General features: G+C 25.4%; 1 protein-coding gene across 1 annotated transcript in view; it reads right to left on the bottom strand.

The window, feature by feature from the left end:
* Positions 1-12,340, bottom strand: part of LOC132919191 (rap1 GTPase-activating protein 1-like) — a 157,739-nt gene extending 145,399 nt beyond the window's left edge. The window contains exon 1 of the mRNA XM_060980567.1: positions 12,079-12,340. Coding sequence (XP_060836550.1) covers positions 12,079-12,272 — 194 coding nt within the window. The 5' untranslated portion in view covers positions 12,273-12,340. The remainder of the gene's footprint in view (positions 1-12,078) is intronic.
* Positions 12,341-13,102: the final 762 nt, after the last annotated feature.

Here is a 13,102-nt window from a genome sequence, read left to right as displayed (position 1 = left end):
TTTAATTATTCACACATTGAATACAATGATTACATTAGTAATTAGTCATTATCCATAAATCCTGAATATATTTCAAACTTAAATGCTACCGGTAAGTTTAAGATGTTAAAACAAATAATTGCACACATTATCTAGACGCATATTTATTATGTTCTTTATAACTTTATAAGTAACTGTAAATGTTTAAAATTACTAAAATGATATAAAAACGATTTTATTAAACTAAAAAAGTATAATTTTAGGTAGTTAATCCCAAAAGTGAATGGAAATATATGGACTTCTGAAATTTTACCGGTAATATGATCTACAAAGAGTGAAATTATTTTTTGCGGGGAAAAATATATAATCTATATAGATCTTTATTATACTTTTTTAATTAAGTTACTGATTAGAATTCAATTAAGTTTTTCAAAATGATTAAATAAATAAGTAAATGAGCTGTTGGATAGATACATTTAATTATTTTAATTAAATACTCGGATAAAAATAGACTTTATTTTTTAAACATTTTCCTTGAACTATTTCTGTGCAATCTTAATAATTTAATTTCACTATGTAATTATTAATATGATTTCATTATAGTAAGTTTTGATAAATTTACAATGTAAAGCTTATAATTTAAATCTAATGACTTTTCGACATATTACTTTTTCAATAGTCATTATACTTTTATTATAATAAAACCTATTATTTTATTATATAAAAAAAATATATCTTAAATCTTAATACATTGATATTATATAAATAAAAGAATGTCAGGCTGTGACTCTAATGTCGAGGTTTATCTTAACAATAAAAATATATAGACAATTACTAGACATATACATATATATTAATAACTTTCAACTTTTAAAGCATATTGAGTGTGCAATCACTTATTCAATAGTTCAATACTTCATTAAATAGTATTTACGGAAATTAAGAAATTAGATTAGGAATCGACTATTATGTTATTGTCAAAACAGACTAATACAAATACACCTATATAATGTGCATTATAATTTATACCTATGACAATATTTTATAGTCTAAACGTATGGACACTGAACTGTAATGATATGACCATAAATACTCATGACCACTCCTTTTGCTTATTGTTTGCATAAAATCCGTTAATATATAATATTCAAAGTGACTAGAATAAAATTCTAGTTTCGCCCTTTCATTGTCAACAAACCGAGGGTGCGTCCAAGCTGTAACTATTGTTAAGGTTTATGATTTATGCCTGAAAAATAATAATCATAAGTGTCGTGAGCAATCCAGTGGGGGTTTAATTACAAATACACTGTAATAATAGTATAAATACCGGGGAGAAATTTTTTATTTATGTATTTTTAATGCGAAGTAGGGCGGGCTGTTTGTTTTGTGACAGTCCAAACATAAGCAAGGGTATATTCTACGCACATTCCGGTTCCTGTTTTAACCTCATTAAAATTCGGACCATGGTAATCCTCATAACTCACACAAAACTTAATGTGAGCATAAGGGAAGTTGTCCTATAAAGTCTATAATAATTTTACTGTATGAACATTTTTACTTAGGTTTTTATTACCACGTTCCCAAGCAGTATATACTAGGCTCGTCTCATTTTATAATATCTCTTACTCTTAACTAATTTATATATATATTTAAAACGAGTTAATTTTCTCAATTTTTTTTTTTATCAGCTGATATATCATATAATATAAATGATTTGCTTAATTTTATAAGAATTAAAAATTATCTACTTGTTAAGGTCATGTAAATAATAAATTACATAGATAAATAAGTATAATCGTTATTTCATTTTTCAATTTAATATAAGTAACTATTATTATAGTTAATGAATCATGTTAAAGCACCTCCACTTTGAACTTTGACTTAATTTTTATCGAAAGATATTATTCAACTATAGATACATCCTGAGACCAGAGATATATATCTTTAATACTGCAGCTATTTAACTATTAGCTACCTACACAATTTTATTATAAACAATAACATTTGATTTTTATCCAATGTTATGATCTAAAAATATTATTGAAAATTGGCTTGCTTTTAAAATAAAATAAATAATAAAAAATAATCAGACTTTCGTTAAACACACAAATTGTAATTATTTACACGTAATTATATTGACATGATGTCAAAACAATATAAATACATGATTATTATTTTTTTAACCAATCTCTTAAAATATAAGTACTTACTTAAAATAATTATAATTAATATAATAATTCCCAATAAATAAATGCACAGTAAATATATTCTTAATAAAATTAAATCAGTTTTAGATTCTGAGCGCGGGAGCGGTAAATATATTGGTTTTAAAAGATACGAGTATGTAATGAAGTTTTTCTTTTTTTTTTGGATCTGATGTTAGCTTAAGCCTTAGAGGCCAGTTCAATATTAAATGTTAAGGAAGTTTAGATAGAAAATTGGATCAAGTTAAGTTAGACATTTTATTTTGGGAGTTAAAAATAAAAATTCCTCGTATTTAAATAATTGGGATAAGCTAAACAAAAACTACGGAATTATATACTAATCACCAATTATTTTTATATAAAACCTTGAAAATTTAGTCCAAGGATTCTTAAACGTTTTCGATAACCCAATAAAAAATTATCAAACATACATTTCCACGGTATTTTTATAATGAGTCCTTAAGTTCAATATTTTAAAAAACACATCAAAATTTTTCTAATTTAAACATTTAATGGTTCAAAAAGGAATACAACATTATTCATAATAATTATATTATGTCATAAAAACTTATAATCAGTAGATAGGAAAGTTTAAAATATGCCAAACATTTTTTTTTTCATTATATTTTCATTTTTACAAGATTCACAAGCATTATCATGTACATTGTACATAAACATTAACAAAAGAAATAGTTCGTTATCAAAAAAATTATTATTTTAATAACAAACTTGCCCGTCGTCTATCATTGTCACTAGCCATTAATGTATGTATTGATAGAAGGAGGGGGATAAAATTGTTTGCACAATTTTTTTTTACTCAACTTCTTTGTTAATTTTCACTTCCGAATCAAATGTAAAATACTGATTTTGATAAATGACTTCTGAATCAGTGATGATGACGTATAAAAAAAATATGCAATGACAAAACTGAACTTTTTATATAAGAGAAGGGTAATCGCTTATTTGTATGCTTTTGCATTTTTTGTAGCTGTGATCGATTGTCCTAAATTGTCGTTACAGTTTAATATGAATTAAATATCGGTTAGTTTTTCACTATCATTATTATTATTATTATTATTTATACATTTTTTTTCTTTTGATCTGACCCTTCAAAAATACTACAAAACTGGACCCTCCGGTAACGTAGAGACGTAGAGTACCCTAATAGATTTTGAATTAATTCAGTTTTAGCACGTGGCTATATACAAGGGTATATTATTTGATTATTCATTCTATTGAAATTTAATGAATTCATCATTTTAATATTGTTTAGTAAATTCATAACACTAGCATAAAAATATATATTGTATCTATATGAGGTATTGAGGTATTATAATATATTCTCATAGTCATCAATTATAGAAACTTATACTTTTTCAACAACGTATTATGACAGAAGCATAAAGGAATAGATTACTAATAAATTCATAAACTCATTTTCTTACTTATCGTAACGTTATCAATTTTTTTATTAATTATTGTATTTTACAAACTAAAGCAAAGAAATATTGGTGTAATAAATAACAAATTAAAATGTTTAAATTAAATAATAATTTTTCTAGCTCATCTTATATTAGACAGTTAGAGTGAGTTAGTGTATATATATATACAATATACATATCATATATATTATAGACTATATATAAAAAACTAGCATCATATTATAAATTATTAAACGACAATGGTATTAAATATGAAATTATTACAGTATATATATATATAGTAGGTATTGCGATGAACTAAAATATTACAATTCAGTTAATTATTAATACTGTAAACATATAAATTCTGATTCGTTATCTTTGATTGTAGTTTAAGATAAAGTGAACTTAGAAAATCATATACTTAGTTCTTACCTACTGATATTGGTTGTTGTTTTTTTTAGTGGCTTCCATTTAAAAAGAAAGATTTAGAAATGAGTAAAGTAAGTAAACCTCCATTGTTGCACAAAACTATATATAATAAAACTATTATAAATAACTATTTTATAGACGTTATCCTAAATCTTTGTCGAGTACTCAATTGTTTGGTTTCTCCTGTCTATATTTGATTACTTGCTGCTGCGTGTACAAACATCTCCTTGAAAATGAAAAAAAAAAATGAAAACTTCCTCTGATTGGCATTGGCTTTACAAAAGAAGTAAGCCCTTAAGGGTTTCACTCCTCAATTCGCGTTTCGTCAAATAAAACCACGTTTCATCGTCTAAATTAAAAACGTGATTTACTATGTCACGTTCTTATATTATATGAGTTTTGTTTAGATAAATTGTATTCAATATTTCTCTTGTTTTATTTTTCAAATACAACTTGAATTGAAAAAATTGATAAACAAAAAATGAGGTTCCCAAAATAATTTTAATATTCGATATCCAATTCAAGAGAAAAAAGTTGTATTCGTGAGGGAGATTTTTATTGTTGTCCACTCACCACTACCAATCCAGACGGCTAAAGAAATTTTCTATTGTTATAGTAGCTACCGGGGGAATATTTTGAATAATGCGAATAAAAAAATGTGTGTAAACCCCTTTTTTTAGGGGAGGCAAAAATACTGCAACAAAGAATCAACACTCTGGAGTGGTTTTCGGTCGCGCATCAGTTGACCTCTATTATTATTGTGACATGAATCGCGTGTGTGGTTCGAAAATAATAAGAGAGTGATTTTTAAATTTTTAACGGTTAATAATAATAAAAAAAAACAAATTATATAGATATAAATAATTAAATTTATCATAAATGTAAGTTTTTGTTTATTTAAAAAAAAATGTATATATTATTAAAGATACATATTAATATTATTTTTAACTTATCAAATTTCTCATAATATGATAATAATGTATGACTTGGGAATGACCAAAATAACTACTGTTACTATGGAATATTTAAAAATATTGTTGTTTTAATATTATTAGTATTATACGCTATAACTAAATGTATTTATGTATGTTAATGTTTTAAAGTTTTATAACAACTACATTACTAAGTTGCAATAGGAAAACACATAGTTTGATTTTGCTATAGCTTATACTTGAGTAAATGTATTAAGTTTATAGTTTTAACCAATATTTTTAGTATAAATAGCTACTTTTACAAGTTATAACTTTGTTGTTTTTTTATTTGTAATCACGACTGTAAAGAATTAAAATGTATAATATTATATCTTACGGAAAATTATTCTTCCTATGGATTTAACTAAAATACACATCAATTATACATTTATACCTACATAATCCGGCGTTGGATATCAGACAAAATAGACAACAGTCGCTAGGATGATAAACATTTGGATGTGGACAATTTTTATAAAGTCTTGTTAATTTTAGAGAATTAACAACTCATTCAATATGGATAAACTATGTATATTATTTTTATTAAACTTTGAAATATGTATGGCAATAATACTTTAGTGATATTCGATAAATTGTTTGGACAATTTAACACTTATATAGCTTATAGAATTATATACGTCTTTAATAAAAATACATTTTTTATAAATTATTTTCTATTTTGTCCACTTTTAAGTCATTAATTTTTTTTTTTAGTAGGTTGTATCAATTATTTAAGAACATTCGTTAAAAACATATTTTTTATTTTTATTTTAAATAATTAGAAATGTATATAATACGATAAGATAAGTTTTAGGTACCTATATATTGTTTGAATTTATTAAATACACAACCATAAAAAATAATAATATTATTAGTTAATAAAAATACATTTAGTAATATAATTATTCAATAAAAAAATATATTGTCTAAGCCAACAAATCCCGATGGGAGTTCAACAATTGCGCTTAAAATGATCTTTTTGTACACCAATTTATTGCGTTCGGATATTTTCAGGGTTGATAAACTAATTGTGTTCGATTATTTTTAGGGTTCATAGACCAATAATTATGTTCGGTAATTTTCAGGGTTATCTTAACGGTTTTATACGATTTACCAATACTTGCATTAAATAATAGGCATTAATCAGTTACATTTTAATTATGTATAATTAACATTTGTTATATTCAGTACAACTTTTTAATTACTTTACTTAAATTAAATAAAAACATGTAGTAATAATAAACACTTAGATATTTCAATAAAATAAAAATAAATAACAATGACATATCTGTACAATGTACTGAATATACTATATATAATATATATATATATATATATATTATATTGACATACTAGTATCTAATAGTATAGCAGGACCGTACCCAAAAAAATTTTCAGGGTAGGAGGAGGTCGTAGAACTCCCAAAATCCCCCACAGGTCCGGCCTTGAATAATAGGTATTATCATTGAGTACCCTATATCATAAAGTATTGTAGAATCCAATGAACCGATTAAGCCGATAAAAAGCTTGCAAAAATGAAAACTTGATTTTGTGTACTTCTAATAGTATCGCTCAAATTCATACTTTTTATTTGTTTATATTAGGTATGATGATATTTCGTAAAAATTAGCTCCAAATCAGCTCTTAACATTTTAAATCAAAGAATAATTTTTTTTCGAAAACAAATATTTAACCAGTCACTCAGTAATTAATTAATATAATATAAGTTTTTGATTAATTATTATATAATAATTATTAATTATTATAAATTATTGATTTAATTATTTTAATATATATAGTTTATATTTATAATATAATATGATGATTCAATTTGATGGAATTAATTTGGAAAATAACATATTTTTAATATTTGGAAATTAATCTATAAGATAAACACTATTGATTTACTGACCTAAAATATAAGGAGCGCAATGAATACATTAATCATAAAAAACAAATTTTGTTTAGGCGCAACTGGTCCATACCCATTCTGGCACAGCAGCAGGTAAACACTGGTGTATAATCCGGAGGAAATCCCAATTAACCAAATCTCAAATATTACTACAACGCACATAATGATGTTAGTACGACATTTATATCAATTTTATACACACTGCATGTCTAAACCTAAACCGGCTAAACCTATAAGGCAAAACGCCAAAACCACTCTGCATTCATTATTCAACAAACATCCATATGTACTTACCTGTATAGTTGTGTGATCTAATTTAGAAAAATATTAACTATTGTAGAAATAACATGATGTTTTTTTTTTCAATATTTAAAATATTTAAGTTTTGAACTTACTATAATAATGTGTTTAAAAAACAAGCGTATTTATATAGTATTACACAATATTATATTATCGATTATTATTTATTAACTATTACTTTTAGTTATTATTGTATTGTCCAAATTAAACTATTAAACCATTCAGCAACAAATAAAAAGAATATGTTGTAAACAGTAATATTGATCTATATCTATTAAGTAAACAGAGACAACTAATACAATTTTATAAACTATGATGCGTTAAAAAAAATATAATCTTTAGGATATAAATACACGTAAATAATAAATCATAATGTTATGTTAATCCATGAATATTAGGTAGTAGGTACCCCTCACTATATATATATATATATATAAAATATTTATATTTTATATTAATTATATTAGCTATTCGAATTATACGCGTACTCAACGGTTAAAATTATTTAAACAAAAAGTTATTACTATGGTTGTAGATATCGGTACAACCGTAGTGGTTGTTAATTTATAATACTGTAAAGATAATAAATATTTACAATAATAATAATGGATCATGTCTATATATATATATGTATATTATATTGTGTCAACATTTATTTTTGAAATATTATGAATCTATAGTTCAGCTAAGCTATACAAAATATATTTTAATCCATATTTTTTGATTTTATAATTTATATTACGTCTAAATTAAATCTTGTAATTCTTTACAATTAATTTAATGATTCAATGATTTTGTATGATATTTTGATTTTTTGATAGCATTCTATTGGGGTTATACAGCTAATATTATAATAATTTGCTAAAAATATTTTTAGAACGTTATTATTAACATATAAAAGATGATAAAATGTATCATTAAAATGCAAGTTCCATTATTTTATATTTATTTATATGTGATAAGTCCTATACCAATGCTATGTTGAAAAAAATCCTATTTAAAAAAATATAAAATAATATGTTGAATAACTATTACATATAAATAAAATTAAGAAACATAATGGTTTTTAATGTTATAAAATATGAATATTTATATTATATAAGTATAAATAATATGTGCATATTTACTCTTACATACAATTTATTTACATAAAATATTTTTCAAATTAACTGAATTAACTTCGTAAATATAACTTAATATTTCAGTAAAATTTATTAAACATGTATTGTTATTTTAGCACTATAAATTATGGTACCAAATATTAAGTTTAAACAATATTTTAAATATTAAATATAGTCCTCTAGTTTTTAAAATCTTGTAAGATACTCATAAAAATGACTAATATTTAGGTAAAAAAAATAAAAATGTTTATATATTATGAATTATAATACCGAAGGCGAGTCATAAATATTTTACATTTAAATCTATAAGTCAGTTAATATTATGTATAATATGTTTATTTATTATTTTTTTTTTTTTAATTAATCAAATTTAATTTAAATATTTTGTTGTTCTTAGTATCGTTGTTTATATCAAATAAAAGTTGTATAATCTTAAAACACTTAAGATAAAACATTTTTGATTAATATTTAATCGCTAACCTAATACTCTGGGATTAATTTTGTCATATTCACCCAATTTCCAAATATTTTGTAATACACCTTTAGTCTTTACATTTACCCAAAATTAATAATTTACAAACGTGACAATAATCATAAGGATGTGATTGATGTGCTATTGATGATAAATATCCATTAAATCATTATCAACTTATTGAACGTATATACATCAACATCACTAATGTGATATCGGTATAGGACACAGATATTATAACTATTAAGCATTAATTAAAGGTATAGAAAATATAAGTAGAGAAATGACTTTTTTTTCGTTAAGAACCTTTTTTGTTTTGATTTGATACAGTGTCTGTTATCGCCACTGTCGTACAAGGAAAAAGGTCAATCATCATGCCACTTTCAACCTACTTTCCCCCCTCGTAAACACTTAAAAACACACCTTTAAATGCAAATTGAAAACTCATCTTATATGCGCCACGTATTAAAATTTAGAAGTAATCTTCGGTTAGGTATATTAACATAAAAATATGAATAAGATGAACATATTTGCATTGCTTTCAGAAAAACAACTGAAATTAGTAAAATATTTTATAAAGAAATAAAGGAAAATCAAAGATTCAATACAAAAATTGTTACTAGACAAAAACGTATAGTTATGTATACGCATGAGTAAATATTATAGTTATTATAATAGTGTAAGGGTGTATATACGATAACAACAATAATAATATTATATTGTAGCCAAATACAGCTCTTTTTAATGAAAAACTAACAGTATCAACATAAATAAATTGAGCTAGAAAACATTTTACTAAACATAATATTTTATATCACATGCATCTTATGACATTAGGTTTATTAATAAATTATATTTTTCCAAAAGCTAAATATTATAAAACTAAAATAATAAAAATATTTTGCAATCTCCTTTACAAATATTCTATCTATGAAAATCAAAAAAAAGTATCATAATAAACTTTAAACATATATATTGCAGTCAAATCATTAGGTTGTTACTGGTTATATATAATATATTGAGATTTTTGTGATTTTTAACGAAATAAGGAGAGAGGGGGTGAAAAAAGTACTTGATAAAAATAATATTCTGGGGTGAGTATTATATTATGAGTATTATACAGTCACCGTTTAATCCGCCCACTGGATAATCCAAATCACCGTAAATTACGAACAAAATTATAAATACTGAATCAAACATTATCACAAAAAAACATATTGCTTAATTCAAATTTCTGCTTAATTTATCAGGAAAAAATGGCAAATATTGTACATAAATAAATATGTATTAATGTATTATGCTTATATGTTTAAATGCCAATTAAATTTTAACTGATTGTTGAAAGTCTAATAAATTTATTATGTTTGATTGAATCTTGTCAAACTGATTTAGTATGATACACTTGGCATAATTAATTATTTCAATCGCTTGATAAGCGAATAATATCATTTATCAAAAAATGTTGTTATATTATTATTAACAAACCTATACGTTACGTAAGTAGTATATAATATAACAAAAACAAAATTATTTTAAAAAAACATTGGATAATAATCAGAAAAACATAGCTATTTATAATTTATATTTAATATCATACACTATAATAATAATATACTGTATATTATTTAGATAATCACGAATTATAAATTGATCTATCGATTAATTTGATCGTACGATTGGTTGTTATATATTATAGGTATGATAAAGTTTGTAAAGCTTGGTTATTCCGTTATTCTTATGATTTATACTTTCAGAGTATTTTTTTATGATACTGTGTGATAAACTATTTAATCTTCTCATATTTTACGTAATATTAAATACACTGTAATGTTATGAAATAATACATAATATCATGTTATATTGTCATTAAGTTAATTTTGTTAATATTAAAAATAATTAACAACCACATAATACTATAATTGATCAAATTGTATATATATTATACACATTGCCGCTAACATATATAATTGTTTTTTTTCCTTTCATTGTTAATACAATAAGCCCCACTATTAATTGTTATAAGGATTTTGTAAATTTGTAATCTGAAATTTATAAATTAATGTTAGATTTTGAACAAGACCCTAATCAGAATAAATTATCAGTAGATGATTGGGGCTGGGGGGGGGGAGTTGAACCCTTAATCTTCCACCGGATACGGCCTTGGTTTGGAGTTAACGAAAACATTCGACACGAGAACAACAAAAGTTTATTTACAAAAATCGAACTATAGCAATACCTATTATACATGCATGTTAAAAATATATAGGAAACAATTCGAGCAAGTTAATAATAGACCATCATGTATTTGAAGCCTTAAATAATTTTAATAAATAATAAAATAAAATAATTTGAACAAGTGTTCAACTGTCTATCATAAGATGAAATATTCAAATAAATTTTTATAAATATCAAAAGCAAATTTATATTGTGTTATCTTTTATTTTCTTAAATACATGAAGCAATTTTAATGTATAATATAAATTAATATGATAGGTTAATTAATAAGGATTAGGATATATTTTATATTTTTATGACGTTAAATGTCAATATATTTAGAGAATTTCAAAAAATCTAGTTAAAAATTAAAATAACAATAAATATTTAACATTAAAAGTGTGAACAGAAAAATGTTTAATTTGATATATGCTTGTTCAATATTAATGAAATATGAAAAATCATTACTTTTGAACTCATACAAACGAGAATCCGTACCTAAACGATTGTTATTAAATTAAACGGTGAAACCACGTTACCTAATAAAAGTAGTTTACTATATAGTATGACTAATACAGTAATTAGGTATTTTATTAAATATAAAATAACGAATTTATTCACAATACTATAGTATTAGATATTATAATTATGTTATATACTCATTGCAAAATAATGGGGGTTTTTTTATTAATTATCGTTGAAATAATATGTAAGCCTTTATCTCTGAAACCTCGGACAGTTTAAAAACGTGAAGAATTAAATTTCGTACATAAAGGTTTCGATGTACATGATAAATTGTCACGATACCAAATAAATGTGTGCGAGTATGTAGGGTAGTAGCAACTGAGCCCCCGGAGCGCTGCAACATTGTTGTTACGATCAGAAGGGGGAAAAAAAATACGTGAAAAAATGTCATCGCATATTGTATTCTTCATAAACACCTCGACCGCGATAACGATTGATAAACAACGGCGCACGATAATAATAACGTGATATTGCTATTACGTAATTCGTAATTAAACGTTTTTATTCCGTCGCCGACCGACACTGACCTGTTGGCTAGCGCCGTGACCGTGGCCGCCCTCCTCGGCGGCTCGTTCCTGTACCTGGGCCTGTGCCCCTCGGACAGGTAACGGTACAGCCTGGACTGTTGGTCGTCCCGGAGCTCCAGCTCCAGGTTCAGGTCCAGGTCCCAGTCCAGGGCGTCCGGTGGTTCGCCCGCGTCGGTGTAGTCGCGGCGCCGCATCCCGCGCACCTGTTATTATATGGTCCCCCCCGCTCGCCGACGCCGTGGCCCCCCCGCCACGAGTGAATCGCGCGATCCCCGACGCCGCCGGACTCAGCGACGGTAAACGGCCGCGATGTGTTTTCCGCGTGGAGCCGGTGCAGTGTATGCGCGCGTGTCGCCGGTCCCGATGCCACTGGTGGCGGCGGCGCGCCAAATAAATAAGGCCCTGGGCTGCGGTACATAGCGCGCCGTCGCCCCGGCAACCGCGTATCGGCCGCAAGTCCTGTGCTCGTGATGAACGTTAGACAATTTATATATATATATATATATAAACATAATATACATATATACATAGTTACGTGTTGCGCCTGAAACTTATTTCGGCAGTGACTCGACGACGACTGTGGCCCTATTTATAATCATAATATGTATAATATTATAATGTATACGAATACTTATTTTGAAATTTGAAATTTAAAAAAAAAAATACGAAATACCAACAAAAAAACGGTGATTTTCAACTGTTAACTTTTTTGCCTGCACTCGATCGAAAAAAAAACATATAAAAACATAAAATAAAAACTTACTCGAGTGCTGTTATAGTGATATGGTACAAAAGAGACCTGAAGACAAGTAATAGTATTTACAAGTTGATAATTCAGATAGTTCTTATGTCCATCTAAATATACTTTTAAAATAATATATTTAAATAATTTTTCACTCAAACTATAATAACTATTTTAAATACATTTACAAATTATAACAACCTTCAAAATATTATACTATATTATTATACATCATCATGTGTATTGTATGATTTTATAATGCGTAAAAACAATAACAATAGC

Source organism: Rhopalosiphum padi, chromosome 2, assembly GCF_020882245.1.
Source record: "Rhopalosiphum padi isolate XX-2018 chromosome 2, ASM2088224v1, whole genome shotgun sequence".
NCBI classification, from domain to species: Eukaryota; Metazoa; Arthropoda; class Insecta; order Hemiptera; family Aphididae; genus Rhopalosiphum; species Rhopalosiphum padi.
Note: the sequence above shows the minus strand (reverse complement) of the source record. Positions and strands in the feature narration are given on the sequence as shown.